Raw genomic sequence first — 24,840 nt, forward strand, 5'->3', positions numbered from 1 at the left:
CATCATGCAATCAGCCTCCCCTCAGACAGATAGCCTATTGGTTTCCCTGGAGGTACAGGCAAAATTGAAGAGTGAGATAGAAGAAATGTTGGATCTAGTGTAATTAGAAAGTCCCATAGCTCATGGGCTGCCCCAGTAGTGCTGATCTCACAAAAATGTGTGGGCACCTAGTTCTGTTTAGTTCTGAGGTTAAATGAGGCCCCTATATTTGATGCTTATACCATGCCCAGGATAGATAAACTGTTAGAGCAATGACCCCATGCTCGCTATATAGCCATTTTGGATCTGAATAGGGGGTACTGACAGATCCCTCTGACAGCCAAAGCTCAGGAGCAGTCTGCATTTATCTCCCTGTTTGGGCTGTATGAGTTTATGGTCATGCCCTTTGGGATGAAAATGCTCTTGTCTCCTTCAGCAACTTTTTGATAGCATGCTAGAGGGCCAAGAGAGGTATGCAGCAGCCTACCTTGCTGTGTTCAGACCTGGGAGGAACATATGAACCGCTTGATCGGTGTGCTAGATAAAAAAGGGGCAGGTTTAACCATTAAGCCTGTAATATGGCAAATTGGCATGACTGAAGTACAGTACTAGGGGCACTGAGTACGGTGAGGTATCCTGCGTACCCAGCCAACTAAGGTAGATCATATTACTGCATATCCCTCTCCTAAGACCAAAAAAACAGGTCATGTCTTTTTTTGGGGACTGCTGGGTACTACTGGAAACTTGTACCTCTCTCTAAGGTTATATCAATATCAATAATATCCAAAATCAGACCTCTCACATTTTTGGTGATTCTGTGATATTTTAGGACACCTCATCTGGGTGACTGAGCAGCTGGGATGAATTTTAATGAGGGGGAATAAAGACACAGGAAAATGTCATATTTTCTTAACTATCATACTCGCTTGAGTCATACAAATGAAGGGAAACATGACATGATACTTGGAGGTAATATAATTTTTGTAGGGCATTCTGGTAAGAATTTAAGTCAATGTAAATAAATCCTGACTTGAAAAGTGTATGAAAGAGGTCATAAAAAAATTATTTTCATTTACACAGACTTTCTAGGTCTGACATCACAGGAAAGGGTATTGTGGGCATCTGAAGAATGTTTAAAATTTCCTCTAAATCTAACAGATTTGTTCACTATTGGGAGTCAATTTCATATTGAGAAGTGTCCCATTATTCCTGTTCTCCCAGCAAGCAGACATTTTCTGTTGTTTATTTCTTTTTATTTTGCCAAAAACTATTGAATTAGATATTTGTATGTCATGTTGTAAATTGTTTTCATCTTAAGCTTTGTGGATTTATTTTCCATATTAAATTGCACTTAATTGTTACGACTCTGCCTATTCTTTGTATGTAGCAGCAGTACCTCAAATCTACCAGAGGTGCTGCTGTTCTATTCATGAACTTTTCACCATGCCTGTAGAAGTTAATCCCCTTGCCTGATGCCTGATTAGAACTGCACTTGTCCCACAGCTTGAAAAACCTGCCTCAAGCTGTGGTCTGTGCAGTTCATCTTTAATCCCTGGCTGCTACTGGCTCCTCCCTGTTCCAGTGCTTGTGCTTCTGCTGTGGATTTTCCGTTGTGACCCTCTCCCTGATTCCTGGACCCTGCTTGTTTGCCTGTTGCCCCGACCATGGCTTGATTACTGGACTATGCTATTTCGCTTGTGACCCTGACCTCTGCCTGGCTATTGGATTCTGCTTAAGCTGATCTCTGCTTGATCACTGGACTCAGTTTGTCTGCTTCCCTGGACAGGCTTGTGCCTCCTGGACTGGGGTAACTCATAATACTTGTCCCTGCTATTTATCTGTATCAGTCATTACTTGGAACCTGTTGCTCTGTGGACTTTTTTTGCCATTGATCTCACCTGTTCATATCTGTGGATTTGAGTTATAACTGTTTATACTGCAACCTGGAAATCTGCATATCCCACCTACTGAATCCTTGTTTATGTATTTTGCCTCAATAAAGATATTTGCTTTATTATAATTCTGTTGCTGCTTCCTGAATGCACTAGGAATCATAACAATAATAAGAACAGGGCTCACTTAGCTTGATTTTAGAATGCTGCATAGTTGAAATGGAGGAGATCATTTGGTTTTTGATAATTCTAATGAAAGTATATTGTGATAGATAAGTTTAAAGGGAGAACCAAAGGACTCCTGGTAAGAGTGTCAGCTCTTCACAAAAAGCCTTGGTTGTGGCATAATTGGTAAGTTAGTGTGTGGGACAGACAGGGCGAGTTGTAATAATTTGTAAACAGGCCAGGTGGCTGTTTTTGATTAACCCTTTGTCACACACACATCATGCAGGCTCAGGTGAGTGCTGGATCGTAACAAATCATTTTGCAGATGTATGTCCCTTAAAGTCACACTTATAATTGAACATATACAGAAACAAAGTAGCATGTATATTGTAGTAAATTCCCCAAACCCTTTAATATGGAAAAAGTGAACATACATAAAATAATAGTAATAAAAAGCCTATCTGGAAACCTCTAGTAGCATGTTTGTTACTTAGAAACATCATCAATAGACTGGGCATGTACCAGCAATTTCCTCAAGGAGATAACCAAAGTGGTTCAGAGTTCATACGAAGGATTAAATCAAAGTCATGTGTGTATGTGATGTCAGATCAATAAGCCGGCTTCGAGTCCACATAATCTGATGTAAACTTACCACCATCATACAAATGCATTCACTGTATGCGGACCTTGAAATATTTTAAAATAGTTTTAGTGTGATATCCAGTATTTAAATAACTTTACTTTTAAAACACCCCTATTAATAGCTCTTTTGATATAATAAAACTGATAATTGTTTTGTTTTTTCTAACTGGCTAACTGATGGACCTGTGAGGATCAGGATGATTAGAGCTCCCAGTATTTTTTCACAAATAGAAAGTATCAGATGGGATCCCAGATGTCATCAGAAAACTTCCAGACATTTGGCACTTCTCCTCATGAAACACTGCAGGTTGCAGGGGCATGGTCAGCAGGTAGGCAAGATGGCATCACGTCCTACTGATACACCAATACAGCCTCTGTCCCAAACCTTTATTCTGATTCTATCTGTGTGGAGACATCCGTCAGGTGTCTTTCAATTGCTACTTTAGTATAGTCTCTGCTCTCCTGCTAATGACCCTGTAGTGGCCCTGACAATTTTCAATACTGGCAAGATTAAACCTCTTATATCCATTTTGTTACATGCCTCACCAGAATGCCTCCTGCATGGATCAACTCTAATGGGATCTCTCCCCTCATTTATTGCTGTGTGATAAGTTTTACATGCTCACAGCAAGACTTACTATATCCTTAGCACTCACCCTCAAATTGCGTTATTCCCTAGACTGAAATCCAACAAAGTGGTTGTTATACGTCTGATTAGAGCCCTACAATCAATACCAAAGGCTTAATTGTCCCTTTCCACCATTTAAGTCCATTCCTTTTCCTCTCTCTGGTCCTCATTCATGAATACACACATTCGGAGTGTAAATTACATTTAGCATTAAAGGTATTTAGGCATTGTGTGCTGTTGAAATCGGGTGTAGGACTGCTCTGCGCTACTACACAAAACACTGCAGGATACGTCCAATACCTATGTGGATTATAAATTCACAAAAGAATGCAAAGGGAAAACAAATAATTAATGTCACCAGTCAATAATATAGGCAGTGTAGATGCAATTTCTATGAGTATGGAAGCAAATGCAGTCATTGACTTGCTTTTACCCTTAGGCTAGGTACACACTGGAGGTTTTTCAGTCAATCATCAGTCCAATCAGCTGATATACGACCATTCGGTCAGATATCGCATTAGTGTGTACACTAACTATGAATGACAGTCGTTCCAAAGTGCTGATCGTCGTTTCATTTGGTTGGTCGTACTGTTTGATAATCTCGTTCCAATTACCTTCCGATAATGCAGAGTGTATGTACTAATGTTCACAATCTCCATAGAGTTTAGAGTCATGCTCTTTTCAGCAGATGCTGGCAATTAACATGTCCTAGTGAATAAATGTAAAGCATTCTGGAGATTAAATATTTTGTGAATATTTTGTTTCAGAGTCACAGAAGCTAACGAAATTCGTTATGACATGTGGATAGCTATAACAAGGCGGTTTAAATCGATGGGACAGGAATGAATGAATGAATGAATGAATAAACTGTGCTGTTATTAGCTAAACAACTAGAGGACTAGATTAAGAGCACATATCTGAAGGTAAATCATGTAGAGTGTGTACACATGAATCACCCGCCCGATCGGACCTTCAATCGTAGGTACAATCGTTGTAGATAATAGATTGGTTGGAAAATTCTCCAGTGTGTACCTAACCTTAGTCGTAAAACAGCTGAGACTTTTATGACTATTATAGATGTACAGGGAAATAAAGTGCCTAAGTCTGACCAAATTGCTTAAGTATTTCACACATATTACACCACCATTTATGCGAATAAATAACTCACTAAACTGTCATTGAGACAGGGAAAGACTAATAAAACAAATGATTGTGTAATGGCTTCTAACATGCCCATTATCTCTTAGGATAAGGTAAAGACATTAGATGAACTGATAATTGTAAATAATTTGCTGCTATTTTGCAGATTTTATCAGGCAAAATCTCTGGCCCTGACATTTTTTTTTAAAACTTTATTATAAATTATGTTTGGATCCTCTGGCATCCGACTATTTAATAAAAATGTAACCATATCTGTTAATAATCAGATCCCTGACTCAGCAATGGAGCTTAGTAGGAGTGAGAGCTAAATAAAGGCAATATACAGGTTAGGTCTCTAAGCCCTCATTGAGATAGATAGATAGATAGATAGATAGATAGATAGATAGATAGATAGATAGATAGAGCTAGCGTATTAAAGTTACTTTATATAGAAGAAGTTCACAATCAAAACATGTAAGGTGGTCACCCATGCATATTTCTAATTGCAGTTTCAACTAGAATTCGGATGGAAAGGGCTCTCTACTGGCATCTGACGTCACTTCTGGTCCAGACTCGAAAAGCTTCAGGAACACACTGCTGCAAACAGTTCTATATGACAGATTACTTATTCTTGTATGAGATTTTAACTTGGAAATTTAATAAATTGTGCTTTACTGTTGATACTGCATATGTTTGACCGTGTAGGTATATACTTTTTTACAGGTCTACCTATCATAAAATATCTGGTTCAGGTCTGAAATATCTTGTCCAGCCCATATTATCTACTGTTGAGTTATGCAGATATTGTTTTTCACATCCATAATACTTGTATTCAGATCATACTATAATATTAAGACTTCCCAGTTGAGTCTTTTTATCTTCGATATATATATATATATATATATATATATATATATATATATATATATATATATTCCTATGCAGTCAGGGCCAAAAGTTTTGAGAATGACACAAGTGTTGGTTTTCACAAAGTTTGCTGCTTCTGTGTTTTTAGACCATTATGTCAGATGTTGCTATGGTATACTGAAGTAAAATTACAAACATTTCATAAGTGTCAAAGGCTTTTATTGACAATTACATTAAGTTTATGCAAAGAGTCAATATTTGCAGCGTTGACCCTTCTTTTTGAAGACCTCTGCAATTCGCGCTGGCGTGATGTCAATCAACTTCTGGGCCACATATTGACTAGTAGCTGCCCATTTTTGCCTAATCAATGCTTGGAGTTTGTCATAATTTATGGGTTTTTGTTTGTCCACCCGGCTCTTGAGGATTGACCACAAGTTCTCAATGGGATTAAGGTCTGGGTAGTTTCCTGGCCATGGAACCGAAATGTCAATGTTTTGATCCTCGAGCCACTTAGTTATCACTATTGCCTTATCACAAGGTGCTCCATCATGTTCTTGGATGGTTGGGAGAAGTTGCTTTTGGAGGATGTTTTGGTACCATTCTTTATTTGTGACTGTGTTTTTAGGCAAAATTGTGAGTGAGCCCACTCACTTGGCTCATAAACAACCTCACACATGAATGGTCTATGCTTCACTGTTGGCATGACACAGGACTGATGGTAGCGCTCATCTATCCTTCTCTGGACAAGCGTTTTTCCAGGTGCCCCAAACAATCTGAAAGGGGATTCATCAGAGAAAATGACTTACCCCAGTCCTCAGCAGTCCAATACCTGTATCTTTTGCAGAATATCAGTCTGTCCCTGATGTTTTTCCTGGAGAGAAGTGGCTTCTTTGCTGGCTTTCTTGACACCAGCCCATCCTCCAAAAGTATTCACCTCACTGTGGGTGCAGATGCACTCACATCTGCCTGCTGTCATTTCTGAGCAAGCTCTGCACTGGTGGGACCTCGATCCCGCGACTGAATCAACTTGAGGAAACGGCCCAGGTGCTTGCTGGATGTTCTTGGGTGCCCCGAAGCCTTCTTCACAACTATTGAACCTCTCTCCTTGAAGTTCTTGATGACTCGATAAATGGTTGATGTAGGTGCAATCTTACTGGCAGCAATATCCTTGCCCGTGAAGCCCTTTTTGATCTCCAGCCTTCTCCTCATCAATACTCTCACCTGTGTTATCGAGAGAATCACTGAGCTGATGTCAGCCGGTCCTTTTGTGGCAGGGCTGAAATGCAGTGGAAATGTTGTTTTTGGGAAGTTCATTGTCATGGCAAAGAGGGACTTTGAAATGAATTGCAATTCATCTGATCAGTCTTCATGACATTCTGAAGTATATGCAAATTGTCATCATAAAAACCGAGGCAGCAGACTTTGTGAAAAATAATATTTGTGTCATTCTCAAAACTTTTGCCCATGACTGTATATATATATATATATATATATATATATATATATATATATATATATTTGCAGTATTTGTGAGTTTCTCACTGTCAGCCGTGTGCCAAATATCTTTGTGTGTGTATAGAAATACAATGGCCCAACCCAGTGTCCCAGGCCAGGACCCAGATAAAGAAAAGTTGTCTTCCTTGAAAGAAGATGCAAATACTTACACCGTCTGATCTGTCTCAGGGCACAATGGACTGATCAGTCGCTTATTTTGCAATCCATCACAGAGAGAGCAACATGAAGCCAGAACCCCTCCATCAATGAATACTATCGCTCATCAGAAGTGGATGAGGCAGACACCATTATTCTTTTTCGTCTAGGGCACTAAAATATCTAGTTATGGCTCTAGCGAACAATCTACTTTTAGCGTGCAGCTGACATTAAACACTGGTCTCCATCAGAGGAATACTGTTGTATGGCGGTTGTGATCTCTGTCTCCTGCTTCTGATATAAAGGCCAGAGAAGAGGTGGGCTTTCAAACCTGGTCACAGCAACATGCATGCTCAGTTATCAGGCCAAAGATGGGGCCCCATTGTGATGGTGCTAAGATATATTTATGATGACAAGGAAATATTTTGCAGATCTTATTCGTCCTTGAATAACATAATTTCATCAAACAGTACTTCAAAATACTTTTGCCTTTCACATTTTAACTTTTAAAAGATGACAGTTTTGTAGCATCTATCTTTACAGCAGGCGTAGTCATACCGTTGCAATAAATAAGGCTGTTTAATTACTATTTATTTTTCTAGAATGTAGTGAAATATGGAAATAGGTTTACATGTTTTAATTCAATATACTCATAAAAACACTTTATTTGAAACAGACTATTCTGCTGTAAACATATTATATGACTTTGTAAATGCTCAAGACATTTGGACCTATATTCTGCAAGTTACTTGTTTTCTAGACAAACTGTACCTATCTTACCACAGTGCACAAATAATTGTAGCTCCATTGGGCCTGATTCATTAAGAAAAGTAAGGGAAACAAAGAAGTAAATTTTCTCCTGGATAAACCATGTTACAATGCAAGGGGTGCAAATTAGTTTCTTATTTTGCACATAAGATAAATACTGGCTGTTTTTTCATGTAGCAGACAAATATTTGATAGCTTTAATTTTACACTGAAATTTTACGTTGATCTAGGACATACCCAACCATAACTATAAATCTGTCCCCACATTTTAAATTTACCTCGCCCTCCAATGCAACATGGTTTGCCCAGGAGCAAAGTTAGTCCTTTTTGTTTTGTGCTTTACTTTCCGTAATGAATCAGGCCCATTGAGTTAGAATTAACCCAGACCTTACCCACCTACAATACTGTACACAAGATGACTTATGCGCTTATAAACACAGTCTCACATTTGTAGACAGGTGTCAGGGAACACCTATATTTTCTTTATGCAGCTCAAACAACAATCTTTTACTCATAATTTTATACGTATAAAAGAGATTCTGACGTAGGTTTGGGTGGTTTCTTTTGGAGGGGATGTCTTCTTTGAGCAACACAAAATGACCTTTTCTGCCATTTTATACTACTTTTTACCAACCAACATGTTTGTGAACAACCTCTACAATATCTTCGACATTCACCCTTAAGTTTACTTTATTCCTGGGATTGTATTTTTCCGTGTAGAAGTATGTTTTACCTTTCATTAAATCAATACCAGAATCATAGTTTACTTTGTATATCTTTATTTATAGAACGGTATAAACAATGAATGAAAGGGAAATGGGTATGACAAAATGTCTGCAATCAATAATATATATTTTTACAGTTAGTGGTACTACACACAGTAGAGTTACAGTACAAAGTTGTGTGCTAAATCTTTACATTACGTAAAAATGGTAATAAATTTCACAGTTTCATTTCTTAGCCTATGTACAGCACTAAAATAACAACCAAGCAGCTTATATTGACTTATTTTGAGTTGTTCTCTAAGATTTACTTGACATATACAGTATTTTATTTTTTTATGACATGGTAATAATCTGCATAAAAGTAATATGTCAGTAAAATGACATAACTTGTTGGGCTTTGGCTAGTCAAACTACATATATTTTACTTTTTTTATATACACTTAGCTTTGACTTTACCATTTACCAATCAGAAACTTAAAATAGTTGCATCTGCTAGAATTAAGTATAGTTAGTTACTTTCATCCACTGAGGGAATAAAAGGTAACATCCCGACACAGCTATACGTAGCTGCCTAATAGTCTGTCCCTTTTGCACTTATATTTTATATCCCGTGATAAGTATCGGTATCCTCTCCATGTTGGAGGTGAGTCCACTTTCAGAAAGGGTTCAATCGTATTCCTGTCCCTAAAGGTGAAAATGGATTAACCTTTGCCCACATTAAAGCATCATTCAAAGAGATAGCTGACTTTCCATCTTCTAGAAAGAAAACGGGCCCCTGAAAAAAAAACCAAGAATGTCACCATAACTGGTAAGCTACATTATGTATGTATGTATGTATATATATATATATATATATATATATATATATATATATATATATATATATGTATATATATATATAATTACTATACTGTAGATAGTAACATTTCTTTGGTATTCATAAGTTTATATAAAAAAGACCACAAGATAATAATGAAAAAAAGTCCACAATAATCACTAAGGGTGAGTCATTAAGGAGAGTAAAGCCAGAAAAGGAGTAACTTTGCATCTAGGCAGATTTTTAGTTTTGGGGTAGGGCATGTCCTAGATCTACTTTAAATTTCAGTGTAAAAATAAAGCTATCAACTATTTGTGTGCTACATGACAAAAAAGCCAGTATTTTCTTTATGTGCAAAATAATAATCTGGTTTGCACCCCTTGCATTGTAACATGGTGTGTCCAGGAGAAAACTTACTCCCTTATTTGACTTGCTCTCCTTAATGACTCAGGCCCTTAGTGACTTCAGGGCTAATACTGAGTTGAATGCCCAGAGAACATAATTTAAAGTTGCATGTAAAAATAGCATATTTATTAGAGATGCTCAGGCTCGGTTCACCCGAACTTAGCAGATCCGAGTACCGAGCCGGCTTGGTACTTTCGCATGCCCTCGGAAATGAAAATTAGGCAAAACGTCATTGTTACGTTTTCAGATCTTGTGAGTTTTGGATTCTATAAGTACTGCTCTCCATGGCGATCCAGCGCCATTTCACAGAAAGACACAGAAGGGGTAGCACGGTTCTTGGCAGTCTCTAGTGCAGTTGAGCAGCGTCATAGCTATAATAGAAAGAGGAGGTGTAGCAGTTTTCTCTAAAGTCTCCAGTGACATTCTACTGAGTTATAGCTCACACAGAAACCAAATAGAAATAATAGGGCATTTAGCTAACGCACCAACAGGACAGCTTCATTGCTAATTGTCATTGCTGAAATATAAATAATAGGGCTGGCAATTTTGTTCTAAATCTGCAGTCACATTGTACTGTGTTATATAGCTAACACACAAACAGGACAGCTCCATTGCTAATTGTCATTGCTGAAATAGAAATAATAGGTTTAGCAGTGTTGCTCAAAATCTGCAGTTACATTGTACTGTGCCATAGCTCACCCAGAAACAGGAAAGGTGGCAGGGTTCAGTGCTGAAACAGAAATTGTAATATTAATTATTACAATAATAAATGTTATTCAGTGTTCTTAAAAGTCTCCAGTGACATTTTATTGTGCCATAGCTCATACAGAAACAGGAGGGGTGGCAGTGTCCTTGTCACTCTCGAGTCTCAGTCATGATAATAATAATCTCTCTACCTCATGTGCTAAAGCCTATGTTCAAGTGCATAGTGGGTTTTAAGTCAGGGAAACAAAAAGGCTTGTACTTTTTTAAAGAAAAAAACACCTCTCTAATAAAGGTGAAAGTTTACTGTAAAAAACATAAAATTGCCAACATGCCAATCTACCCAACATATTACCAAGCATACCAGCATCAGCTAGCCCCCTTCTCTCAGCAAGATCTCAGCACCTGCAATCTACACTATCATCATATTCAGCCTCATCAGTTTGTACATCATCCTCAAACAATACTAATTCATCCAAGCTGGAATCCACCAGCACAGAAGCCTGTGTACTTTGATGTAATTGCCGGTAATGGCCTTCCTCATAGAATTGGTAGTTCATTTTCCAGCAGAGCTGTCACAATTTTTAGGCAATTCTCTAACACCTGACCAAATGTGAAAATGTTATGCACACTCATCTGCATCACCACTAGGTGTCTTGGGAAAGCTAAGTTTTTTCCTAGCAGCAATTTCCAGAGAAATTGAAGGAGGAGACGTCATTGCATCTCTTGAGATCTGGATCAGTTGGAAAGAAAGAGAAGACATAGCTTTTAAACCTAGGATCAAGCACAGTTGCCAAAATGTAATGATCCGTTGCTGCTCCCCACTTATGGAATTCCCTACCACGCTCAATCAGACTTTCTCATAGGGGAGAAGTCATCTTGCCTTAGCAACTTGGATGCGGAATTAGTGGCGCTATATAAATAAATGGTGATGATGAGGATGATGATGATGCAAGACTAACTCCGATCACTTGTGAGGATATTGATGATGAAGGTGTTGGGTGTGTAGATTGCAGGTGCTGGGATCTACCTGAGAGAAGGAAGGTAGCTGAGTTTCTGATTTTTACAAAAGCTTTCCATGAACTCGCTTCAAATGGCGTAACAAGGATGAGGTTTCTAGATGGTTTCACTGGCTCCCCTTCCCCTACAGAATTCTGTTCAAGCTCCTCACTGTTAGATACAAGGCCCTCGCCAACTCCACTGCACCCTACATCTCCACCCTCCTCTCTATTCATGCTCCATCCCGCCCTCTCCAATCTGCCAATGACCATCGCCTCTCTACCCCCCTGATCACCTCCTCCCACGCACATATCCAAGACTTCGCCCGCGCTGCCCCCCTCCACTGGAACAAGCTCCCTCCCTCCATCAGAACTTCCCCTAATCTGTACAGTTTCAAACGGGCTTTTAAAACACACCTTTTTCTTAAAGCCTTCCAGTCTCCCACTTAACTTCCTACCTTATCTTCTGCCTCTCCCCCTTCATTCCCCTTCCTTTTATCTGCCTCCGTTCCCCCTTCTCTCCCTCTCTCCCCTGAGTCTCTCTGTTTGTTTACCCCATCCCTTAGATTGTTTGCTCCTTTGAGCAGGGCCATCTCTCCTCCTGTTTCCACCACTTCTAACTCTGCTCTACAGCTATTTAGCCCTCCTCCTCGAGGACCCTCCACCCTCTGTCCCATCTCGCTCCCTCCTCTCCCCTCTGGGGATCTCCCTGTCATCCGCGCCCTCCCTCTTGGGCTCCGTCGTATGCGGATCTTCCCTCTCCCCTCCCCTGCCCTCTCTAGCTGTGCTTTGAGCTTACCAAGTTAGTGTGCTTACTGTACTGTGCTGTCTCACCCTGTATTGTAATTCGTTTGTCTCTGTACGGCGCTACGGACACCTAGTGGCTCCCTATAAATAAAAATGAATAATAATAATAATAAAGTTAATGTCCCTACCTCTACTGACTGTGGCTTTAAAAACACTATAAATGGCTAGACAACTATTGTCAGGATTTGTGTAAAAATAATTACACACATAAGAGGTGGATTTTTTGGTCTTATGCCCAGCCCAGTAATTACATTTTTACAAACTGTCTGGTAGAGGTGAGGAATAGCTTTTCTAGTAAAATGGTGTTGTGATGGAATTTGGTAATGGGGACACAAGACCTCAAGTAATTGTCTAAAACCAGCTGCATTAATAGTTGATATTAGATGCAGATCTAATACTATCATAGTCCCCATGGTGTCTGTGATCCACTTTGCGACTGGGTGACAGCTTTCATACATGCTTCCTCTTGCAAAGAATTGTTTAACAGTCAATTGTGGTAAACTACTAGTAGTCTTCTCCTTTGTCTGCTTCTGGGATGAAGATTCACCCCCAGCAGCAGCAGTGGGACTAACGCTCAAGAATTCTTTTGAGGAGTAGTGGAGGAGTCATCTAGCCTTAGCAACTTGGATGCAGGACTAACTCCGATTGCTACTGAGGATATTGATGAGGACTGTGTTGTGGGTGTAGATTGCAGGTGTCGGGATGTAGCTGAGAGAAGGACCTAGCTGATGATGGATTGCTTGTTGTTATTTTTTTTAGTATACGTTTCTGATTTTCCCAACAGCTTGCCATGAACTCGCTTCAAATGGCGTAACATGGATAAGGTTCCAAGATGGTTAAGGTCCCTACCTCTACTGACTGTGGCTTTACAATGCTACAAATGGCTAGACAACTGTTATCAGGATTCGTATAAAAATAATTCCACACATAAGAGGTGGATTTTTTGGTCTTATGCCCAGACATGACAATGGCCTTCTTCTTATAACTGGCAAGAACGGCTTCCACTGGTGCATGACTTGCCACAGTATAGTTCATTAACAGCACTGTTTGCTTAGGTGCCTTAAGCCCATTGTTAGCTTGTTTTGTGGGGGCCCAAACAAACCGAGCACTTCAGCCACTAAAGTGGCACTGCTTGTCGCTGGAGTGCTTGCTTTGTTAAACTGTACATGTCCTTTTCAATATGTTACATAAGGGTGGGTGGGAGGGAGGGCCCGAGGACAATTCCATCTTGCACCACTTTTCTTTTCTGCCACTGCTGTGTGGCAATGTTTCCTAGATGTGCTAAGAACTGCCATGTGTTTGTGTCATTGCTCTGTCGCTTAGTATTCTGCCAGGTCACTGCAGTCTTTGTTTGAAAGTGTATTTGAACATTGTGACCTGTGAGTCAAAACTGACTGCAAATTACTTGAATTGAGTGTTATTGAGGTTAATAATAATGTAGGGGGGATAAAAAGAGCAAAATTATGTGATTTTAGCAAAAAATAGGGATCCAAAACCCAAACACGCAAGGGCAGTTTTGCCAAAACCAAAACATGAAGTTAATCCAGATCCAAAACCAAAACCAGAACACGGGAGTCAGTGAACATCTCTAATATTTATGCCCATCCAGCTGCATCCAGCTCTGCATATATGCCAGGTTTATGTCATGCATATATACACCCACATGCACATAAACACAGCCAGGTCATAAGCACAAGGAAAGTTTAACATTTGTTTTGATAGCAATTTGGCGTGATTTCAATGAAAAAAACTCTCTATCATACAGCAGATATAATATTCCTTCTTGCATACAAATGAAAGTAGCAAAACAAATTGTAAAATAAATATTTTTAATGTAGGCGCACCAAATTCTATAACATATGCAAAAGCAATGAGGAAAGTGGAATTGGCAACCAGCCAATCAGAAGCTGCTAGCTAGTGTTGGCAGCCATGATCAATATCAACGTGTATTTGCATCATATCTCAGGCACCCACAATTGATAGGGCTTTGCGAGGCGTATCTACTTTTCAGTGCGGGTCTGCATCTTTAAGCAATTACGCGATCATACCCTTAAAATGGGTACACATCTATGCAATTATCATGCAGATCCCACGATTTACGACAGTTTGTTCAGATATTGCAAAAATGTGTACGCTCCCACAATCATGATTTACCGCACAAACACACATTGCATCTGTTGATATGGTTTTTTAAACTTTCTAAAAATCATGATCAACGATGGAAGGATTTCGGTCAAATGTGGAAGTGTGTACGCACTCACGACCAGCAATGTAGGCAGATATCTGTAAAGTGTGTAGAGAGTCATGATCTTTTCAGCAGATGGATATGAGTAATGAAGGTCACAGATCTGAAGGCAAATTGTGTAGGTTTTACGTATGAATCGGCATGTTCTTCAGGACTTTCAATTGTTGGTGAAATTGTTACAGAAATTGTATATGAAGTAGGATTGCATAGGGGTGTACCCAGCTTTAGTGTACCCTTCTCTCCCCTGCCCCCCTTCTCCAGTCACAAGCAGACGAAAGTGTAGATGGATGTAAATCTGGATACTCGCATGTGTGTTCAGCTTGTTTTGTACAACAGTACAAATTACGCAAGTGACTCTACCCAACTCAACATTAGGCCCTTCATGAGGGTCCAGGCACAAAGTATGTACTGTAGTTTTTTATCCTTTTTTATCCTTTTTTTTTTTTTTTTTACTCTCAAGCACGTGGGTACTACATATGCGTAATTCCTTGGGAGGAAAGTGAGGATGGTCATAGGAGAACAAGTGTCAGGGTGGCTGGTGCTATTTGGGAATTTTCTGGGAAAAAAACTAATAATATGCTGGGGGATTGGGTACGAATGAACTATTATGAGTATGGCGACATGGACAAGGTCTACAAAAAAACCCGAAAAGCTGCAAAAACAAATGAAAAAAAACATCAGCATGATGACAGCAAGTGTTTCCTATTGAAGAACACTTCGGCAGTGCAGACTGGTGTCAACGCGATGTCTGTCAGTAGAAATTTAACACTTGCTGTCATCATGCTGATCCAATCGGAGATCTCCAGCGTCATCTTTAAGGTAAGTCTGGTTTTTTTTCATTCGGTTTTGCAGGTTGTCATGTTTTTTTTGTAGGGCATGTTCATGTCGGCATAGTGGTAATCGTTTTTACGATTTCCACCGGTGCAGGGAAGATCGATTACAGCCTCCGTTCACCCTATCACAATTATATGTTGTGTTATCTTGTAGCAGATCTGATATTTGATACAGATTACATTGGACTAAATAGTTTTAGAAGTACAGATGAGGTCCGGATATCTCTTCACATCTACGGAATGCTGGTAATATGATAGTGATGTCATTGGCTTTCTTAGCACCTGGTACTGACGGCTTAGGCACTGCCTCATTTTGAATACAGTGCTTACATTAAGTGTTGTGTTCCAGCTTTAGAGGGTTAGGAACAGATTACATTTATTTTGACAACTCTTTGGACCCTCGGCCTATCACTGGCAGCCCAGGTCAATTTGGCTGAGCGTACAGCAGAGCGCCAGCTATTACTGCTGGCTATTTAGTTTGCCTTAGACCAATGTGTGGCATGTGTTGATGTAGACAGAAACTAGTTAATTAAAAATTAAAAAGCTTAAAAATTAGAAAGATGCTTGACCAATAGGCTTCATTTGTACTTAAAATGCAAAATAGTTCCTCTTTATTCTATTAACATGTTAATATAACAAATAAATAATAAAATACACAGCTTGGTTTTGTATAGCATTTGTACAAGAAATGTGAATGAGCTTCATAAAAATGACCCCAACCTTTCATTTTATTCATAAGTGTCTCTGAGGTCCTTGGCTTCAGTAACTCAGCTAGCTTGCTTCAATTTATTACGGCAACAAGACTATAATTAGCATGTATCTGGTTTTTGTTGAAAATATAGGTAAAATAGTCACCATGGGAGTTTGTAGGGAGGGAACTGAAGTGAGTTATGCTAATGACAGCGATCACTGGATAGTCTGTTCTTACTGCTTTGTAAGTGCAGTTTTTTCTCTATGTATTAACAATAAAGCAAATGTCAAGACTTTTTGTTATTATAAATGTGCTGTAGAGTACATTCTAGAAGTGGGCTTTAATTGTTTTGTGTTCATACTTGTTCATCACATTGTGTTCTCACGAGAGAAGCACTACATTGGATTTTGCCTACAACTTACATATTGCATATATTATGCATTCTGGAAAAATGCTGAGAAGAGATGCTGTCATTGGATGGAGATTTAAAATACTCTGACTTCAGGTGTGCAATGAAGGCAGCTCCCACTAGGACAGGAAAAATGGGCATCCAGGGATAGAGAACTCCCTTCAAATGATACATAGGAGATATATTACTAGACAAGCATCCACAGCCAACCAAACTGGGTGCTGTATGTACTCTACATCTTCCATCCTAGAAAAGGGAATCCATAGGATGGGCTCAGTTAGTCTGCACCACCAGCTCCTCTCTGCTGTTCACCGGAACAGTTTAGTTAATGTTGGGGGGACCAATGTATGGACCTCTATAATTTTTGCATGTTTATTCCCCCACCTATAAAAAATCTAAGCAAATACCGTACAAGTCTTACAGAAGACTGTAACTGTGCCATGTCGTGCTAAGAGAAACATGTTTTAAAATACTTTACTGTAACTTATTTTGAATTACTTTCCCCACTTCATGTTCTATCTTTGCACGAGAATCTTGAACAACCTTTACAATTTAGCATAAGCTATATATTCTGTGTTTTTGAAGCAATAGCAGATGCATCCCTCATAACAAATATATACTTCCCAATAGTCATGATTCCCAGAGACCAGAAATGGGGTGTGCGGGATGTGGCCTCTCATGTCCTGATTTTCTATTCGGGAAAATCACAAAGTATGATATATGGACTATTTATAAATGTAATAAGCACTTTTGATTAAGAAAATAAATGTGGTCATGTCTTCAGGGACGGTGCTAGGGTCCGTGGCGCCCTAGGCACATTTTCAAAATTGTCGCTCCGCGCCCAAGGCACATTTTCAAAATCGGCGCCCCCACCCTGCACACTTACAAAATAGTGTGTAAGTGTGCAGGGTGGAGGCGCCGATTTTGAAAATGTGCGTCTTTTCTTACCTAAACTTGCCTCCTCTCTGCTCTGTCTGCTCCCCTCCACTCACTGACACTGTCGGGCCGTGATGATGATGTCACGACCGACAGTCAGTCAGTGAGTGGAGGGGAGAAGACGGAGCAGAGAGGCGGCGGTGGTGGTGAGCAATAGTCCCTCCCCCCCCTCCCTGTGGATGTATGTGAAGCTGTGCAGCGGCCGTGAAAGGTATGGTCAGCGGTGGCCGCACAGTTTTAAATAAATTTTTAATCTGTGGCGCCCTCCAGGCGCCCTCCAGAGCCCGGCGCCCTAGGCAACTGCCTTACCTTGCCTAATGGGAGCGCCGGGCCTGCATGTCTTTCTTGATATGCTTGTTACATTAAACTGTATGAAACATGCAACCCACCTGTATTCGTAACCCGGTTAAGCAAGAGACATGAACATCAGAGTGACTTGGAAGATTAGATCCTGTGACATAGTCTGGTCCGATCAATCCTTTAAGAGGTTCTTCTTTTATCTTTAGGAGTATACTTGAATAAATCTTTCTTTGCAACTCTGTAGGCGGCGTGTATGGAAGATCATCACTTGACCTAAACAATAAGCAGCGGCCACAAAGTAAGTTATCACCTATAGATATGATATATACGCATAAAACGCAGTCAAACATTGCAGAATGTCTGGACACTAAGTTATGCCCAAAATTAGGATTTTACCTGAAGCACTTGATTGTCTTATGTAATCAACCATTAGAGCTACAACTTCAATCATACTTTTATTTTCATTTTTTCTAAAAAAAAAATCGAGTTCTACGAATTTTAAAAATTATAATGATTCTGTAATAAATATTTAAACCTTCTTCTCTATTATACCATTTATGTTACAGTAGCAGTTCTACCACCACAACTGAAAGAATATTAGTTAAATATGGAAAAAGTAGAGAAAAATAACAAAGAGGCTAAAGTGGATTTTAACGGGGAGCTCAAGAACACGGGGGACCTGATTCATTAAGGAACATAAATACTGACAAATGTCATAAAATCACTCTGCATATGCCTAGAAATTGACTATATACCAGTGAATGCAAGAACATCCAATTTGTCTCAGAGTGTAAAGGGCACTTCAGACAACCTACAATTTCATGGAAGAAGAGGGGAGGGGAATTAGCGTATGCACATAGACAATGTACATTAAGGGTGTGCCAAGCTTGAGTGCACGCGGAAACCTTCGATTCAAGCATTGGGCATCTCAAAGGTACATGGTTTTCTGTCATATCACTTGCACCAGCAACAGGTCAGGTGTAAGTGCCGAGTGTTAATGACAGTGATATATACATGCCAGAACATATATTTGTAATCAAGAACAACTGTAAAAATGCATTTCATGCACAGTAGACAGTAATGACATTATGATAAATGTACTTTATGGGGGGCTGGAATGGAAAAAAAAAAATACTTTTTTAAAAAATATATTTTTAACCTTAATGATTACTAGAGATGTTCACTGACCCCGGTGTTTTGGTTTTGGTTTTGGATCTGGATTAAGTTCGCGTTTTAATTTTGGTTTTGGATTTGGATCTGTATTTTTTAGAAAAATTGCTACAATATGTTAAAATCTCATTTTTTTTGTTCTTACATTATTATTAACCTCAATAGCACTAATTCCAATCATTTCCAATCAATTTTGACCCTCTCACAGGTCACAATATTATTTTCATACACTTTCGGACAAAGACTGCAGCGAACTGGCTGGATGCTAAGCGACAGAACAAAGACACGGCAGTTCTTAGCACATCTAGGAAACATTGCCACACAGCAGTGGCAGAAGAGAAAAGTGGTGCAAGATGGAATTGTCCTTGGGCCCTCCCACCAACCCTTATGTAAGATATTGAAAAGGACATGTACAGTTTAACAAAGCAAGCACTACAGCGACAAGAAGTGCCACTTTTGTGGCTGAAGTGCTTGGTTTGTTTGGGCCCCCACAAAACAAGCTGCCTTAAGCCTAACAGTGCAGTCAATGAACTCTACATTATTAAACCATGTCTGCTTGTGCTGCATCTTTAATCTCCTTTTCATCTCTCCTTCTCATCTCTGGATGCTTCCCTCTCATCCCTGAAGAACTGCCAAACTTATGTAGACACAGGAATGGATATTACAACTGGAGTGGCATTAGATCTGCTTCAGACAGTCTGTGACACGGAACATGTGGGCAGCATGAAATCCGTCATGTTGGAATACGCTGCATTGAACAAAGATTTAAACCAATATATAGACGCAGTTGAGGAGACCTTACTTAAGTTAAAACGTGACCCACCGGATGATATCCCGGATTTAAGAGAGCTTGTACACGAGAGATACATTGCACTTCAGAAGAATAATACAGAGGAAGCTCTGAGGCAGGACGATAAATATGTCCAGTTTAAAGAACAGCTAAGAGACCTGAGAAAACAAATGGGTGTGTCACCGGCCCCTGCAACTAAGCTTTGGAAGATGAAGACGAGGAGATCGCTGTCACCCAGAGCACTCCTATAATACAGTTGGAGATGGTGAACTCAGTGAAAAACAAAGTATGTGGTCACACGTATGAGAGAGAAGCAATTGAAAGATGGATTGAAAACAAACTTTAAAAGGTTAAATCCGCCGGGTGTCCCAAAATTGGCTGCGATCACTCTGACATGAGTATATCGGATCTTGTTCCAGACAATGCATTAAAAAGCGCCATTGAAATTCACAGCAAAAAAACAAGGTTATCAATGAGCTTCGAATCAGCCCCAATTCCCCAAAATATAAAATATAGTTAGGTACCTTTGACGTAAAGTGCAGATTACAAACACTTTGTGCAATACTGATAAAACAGCATCAAAGTGGAAGGTAATCTATTTAGACATCCATGCTTACATTTCTTCTGCAAGCAACATTGTCCTTTGTTAATTAAACTGTTGTCTTTATACCGTTCAAAATTTTTTATAATAATCATCTGCCATTTTTTGGATGTTAATAGTTGATAGTAGGATCAGGTGGAGTTACAGCACAGGTGTCACTAATTTTGGTCAATTCTCTTACAGTAGACCAGACCAGGGGGTTAATGTATCATAGTCCGGTTTTTGCATCCCGCGCGAGATCGGCGAGACGACAGCTAAAATTTAAAGCGGCGCTGCCTTGTATAGGCAAACTAGCCTTTACACGGCAGCGCCGCTTTAAATTTTAGCTGTCATTCCGCGTGGATGCAAAAAACCAGACTGATACATTTACCCCCAGATGTCAAAATGTTGTACTGAGTCATCTGCATCATCAATGGGTGTCTTTGAGTTTTGCAAAGCACACAACAGTATATAGCACATGTAGGTAACATTGGCACACAGCAGTAGCTGAAAGGAAAAGTATTACAAGATGGAAGTGTCCTTGGGCTCACCCATCCACCATTATGTTGGATCTTAAAAAGGACATGCACACTTTAACTAACCAAGTACTTCAATTACAAGGAGTGCCACTTTTGAGGCTGAAGAGCTTGGTTTCTTTGGCCCCCCACAAAACAAGCTAACAATGGGCATAAGGTAACAGTGCTGTTAATGAACTCTACTGTGGCAAGATGTTGTCATCATCCTCAGTCTCATCGTCACCCTCATCAGTTTGTACATCATCCTCACACAATATTTATTCATCACCGCTGGAATCCACCATTACAGAAGTCTCTGTATTTTGATATAATTGTCGAGAAAAGCCTCCCTCATTGAAATTGTAGGTAATTTTTATGAACATCATCTTTTCCACATTTTGAGGAAGTAGCCTTCTACGCCGATCACTGACAAGGTTCCCAGCTGTACTGAAAACTCTTTCCGAGTACACACTGGAGGGTGGACAGCTTAGGTAGTGCAAAGCGAGTTGGTACATGTGTCTCCAAATTCCTTTTTTTCTTGCCAGTATGTAAAGGGACTGTCTGATGTGTTTATTTCTATGCTGTCGTTAAAATAATCCTCCACCATCCTTTGGATGTTGATAGTAGGATCAGTTGGAGTTAGAGCAGAGGTGCCACGTTTTTTGGTCTGAACTCACTTCACAGGTGACTACTTCGAATGGTTTCAGCACCTTGCACAAGACGGAAAATATTCTCCACTGCGCTTGAGTAAAATACATCCCCCCTCCTTTGGTTTGTGGAGTAAGCGTGGATGGCTTTTCGCTGTTCCTCCATCCTCAGAAGCATATACAAGGTGGAATTCCACCTTGTCACCATCTCTTGCTTCAGTTGGTGGTAGGGCAAATTAAATTGCTCTTGTAGCTGCTACAATCTCCTACATGCTGTTGCCCAATGCCGGAAATGTCCATTTATTTTATAGGCCACAGACAGCATCTCCTACACGTCCCTGTTATTTTTTTAAAAGCTCTGTGCCACCAAGTTTATTGTGTGAGCAAAACAGGGAATGTGATGGAATTCACCCAGCTATAAAGCTCTCACAATATTGGTGGCGTTATCAGAAATGACATATCCCGAGGAGAGTCCAAGCGGGATAAGCCATGTTGCAATGACATCTCTTAGTTCATGTAACAGGTTGTCAGCTCTATGCCTGTTGGTGAAGCCGGTGATACACAGAGTAGCCTGCCTCTGAAAAATAGGATGTACGTGGGTACATACTGCTGCTGTTGGCGAATCACCAAGCCAGTGGGCTGTCACAGTCATATAATCTTTAGTTTGCTCAGTTCCGCTTGTCCACGTATCTGTGGTTAAGTGTACAGTGGGTAGAATGGCATTTTGCAGCCCAATACTTACATTTTTATGAACTTTCTGGTAGAGGTGAGGAATAGCTTTTCTACTGAAATGGTGTTGTGATGGAATTTGGTAACGGGGACACAGGACCTCAATTAACTGTCTAAAACCAGCTGCATTAATAAGGGATATTGGATGCAGATCTAATACTAGCCTAGTCGCCATTGTGTCTGTGATCCACTTTGCGACTGGGTGACAGCTTTCATGCTTGCTTCCTCTTGCAAAGGATTGTTTAACAGTCAATTGTTGTAAACTAATAGAAGTAATTTTTTTTGGTCTGCTTTTGGGATGAAGATCCACCCCCAGCAGCAGCAGCAGTGGAACTAACGCTCAATAATTCTTCTGAGGAATCCTGGATAGTGGAGGAGTCATCTAGCCTTAGCAACTTGGATGCAGGACTAACTCTGGTTGCGACTAAGGATATTGATGAGGAAGGTGGGTGTAGATTGCAGGTGCCGGGATCTAGCTGAGAGAAAGGACCTAGCTGATGCTGGACTACAATTTTTTTAGCATTAAGTTTCAGATTTTCACAACAGCTTGCCATGAACTCGCTTCAAATGGCATAACATGGATGAGGTTTCTAGATGGCTAAGGTCCCTACCTCTACTGACTGGGGCTTTACAGACACTACCAATGGCTAGACACCTGTTGTCAGGTTTTAAGTAAAAATAACACCACACATAAGAGGTGGATTTTTTGGTCTTATGCCCTGGCATGACAATGAACTTCTTATCACTGGCAAGAACTGCTTCCACTGGTGCAAGACTTACACAACAACATCATCCTCATCAACATCCTCCTTAGCACCCTCGTCAGCTACACAAATATCCCCCTCATCCTATTGCAATTCCAAAGTGGCATCCTCAATTTGTCTATCACTAGCTATTCTTGGGCTGCTCATCCACACATCTGCAGAAATGCTGAAAGGAGGCTTGCTTATGGGTATAGTATCAGAAAGGTCAGGCTTACACATAGCACTCGTGGATAGACTCTCCTCAGGGATTTGTGTCATTTCTGAATCTGAACATACATTTTCTTCTAATGCCTTACTGTTTTCTTTCAACTTGGCTTTTACATGTAAAAGTATTTGGGCACCACTTTTTGAGTCAGAATGACAAGGTCTTGCTTGGTCGTGACTGACCTTACAAGAAGATGCCTCAGTGACAGTTGCAGAACTACACTCAAAGAGAAAGGCAAATGCCTTATTCTTTCCTTGCCACTGCGTGTGTAGAATGGCATGTTGGCAATTTTATTTTTTTCTGCAGTTAACTTTGCCTGGATTACAGATCTTTTCTCTTTACCAAGGTAAAATGTGTTTTTTTACATTTTTGTTTTCTTTACTGAAAAACACTACGCACTTTAACATGGGCTTTAACAGATGACATAGAGGGACTACTATCATCATGACTGTTGCCAGCAGCTGCTTGGTGCTCCTGGTCTTCTGTGTACTGCTGTGAATCCATTTTGATAACACAGTACAATGTGACTGCAGATAATGAAGAACACTGTCAGGCCTATTATTTCTATTTCAGCAATGACAACTTGCAATGGAGCAATGGACCTCTCAGTAGAATGTCACTGGAGACTTTTAAGAAAACTGCTACCCCTCCTCTTTCTATTTTAGATATGAGGCTGCCTAACTGTACTAGAGACTGCCAAGAACCGTGCTACCCCTTTTGTATGTCTCTGTGAAATGGCGCTGGATCCAACACTCCTGAGATCCGTCGACGCAACATTGATGTTTTTGTGTTCATGCACTACAGGTCTCAGTGGTCCCTGGGTTGTCATTATGGCAGGGGGAACCCATGCTTTTTGTCCCCCCGACTTTGTTACTACCAGCCTAGGCTGGCAGCAATAAGGTTAATCTGTTTAGTGGGGGGGCATGTTGTTTTTTAAAAATATTTATTTGTTTTTAGACTGCATTGTGCCATCGGGTCTGTAATCAACTTGGTCAGGGCTGCATGGAAACACGCCCATTCCCCATCCTGTTTACTCCCCTAAATCGTAGGCTGTAGTAAATGCTGTTTGTGCTTCTAGATCATCTGGTTCTCAGCATGCGCAGACTGATTTTGTGGAGAATAAGCAAAAGAACCACAGAAATGCTGCGTAATGACTCTTAAGGCCCTGGGTTATCATCCTGTGCTGACTGAAGGTAGATCAAACCTTGGAATTTATCTTTAGTTGTTTTGTCCTGCAAGTAAGAGACACATGACTAGGGACTTTTTTTAAAACAAAAAACTTTTTATATGCATGTATATTATGTTGATAAGAGGCTGAATGTGCAGCTCACAAAGTAGATTGCATAGACTTCATTTTGCCAAATGTACTAAATAAATGACAGCTAGAATCTGATTGGTTGCTATAGGCAACATCTTCAATTTTTCAAACCCGCAGTTTAGTAAATCTAGCCCCAAGTCTGTGAATCACCACGTAATAAGGTTTTCATAATGGCAACTTTATTTGTAAATGTCTTAAAGGACTTTAATTTAAAGAAAGTCTTTAATTTAAACATTTTTGGTCCAGAAGAGGTTAAAGCAGAGAAGGCAGATTCACAAGAGCCTAACTAGTCCTGGCATCTTGAGTGGCCACTCGAGTAGCAAGTTTATGGATCAGAATTCCAAGCTATTCTGTTAAAATTTCTGCCGGACCATGGCCCATTTTTAATGTGTTGGCGTGTCCTGACTATCCGTTGATGGATGAGGTTCAATATCAAGTGGAACAATCATTCCAAGGTCGAAATATCTGTGTCAAGTTTGGCAAAACATACCACAATTCTTTTGGAGAATTACACCCCATTATT

At 40.0% G+C, this 24,840-nt stretch overlaps 1 protein-coding gene across 5 annotated transcripts in view; it reads right to left on the reverse strand.

Moving 5' to 3' along the window:
• Nucleotides 1–8,493: 8,493 nt before the first annotated feature.
• Nucleotides 8,494–24,840, reverse strand: part of WDR17 (WD repeat domain 17) — a 113,380-nt gene continuing 97,033 nt past the window's right edge. For all 5 annotated transcript variants that reach the window (XM_075197550.1, XM_075197559.1, XM_075197531.1 and 2 more), the window contains 2 exons: nt 17,689–17,872; nt 8,494–9,231 (listed from right to left, as the gene is read on the reverse strand). In XM_075197550.1, coding sequence (XP_075053651.1) covers nt 9,112–9,231; nt 17,689–17,872 — 304 coding nt within the window. In that variant the 3' untranslated portion in view covers nt 8,494–9,111. The remainder of the gene's footprint in view (nt 9,232–17,688; nt 17,873–24,840) is intronic.

Source organism: Mixophyes fleayi, chromosome 1 (genome assembly GCF_038048845.1).
Source record: "Mixophyes fleayi isolate aMixFle1 chromosome 1, aMixFle1.hap1, whole genome shotgun sequence".
Classification (NCBI taxonomy): domain Eukaryota; kingdom Metazoa; phylum Chordata; class Amphibia; order Anura; family Limnodynastidae; genus Mixophyes; species Mixophyes fleayi.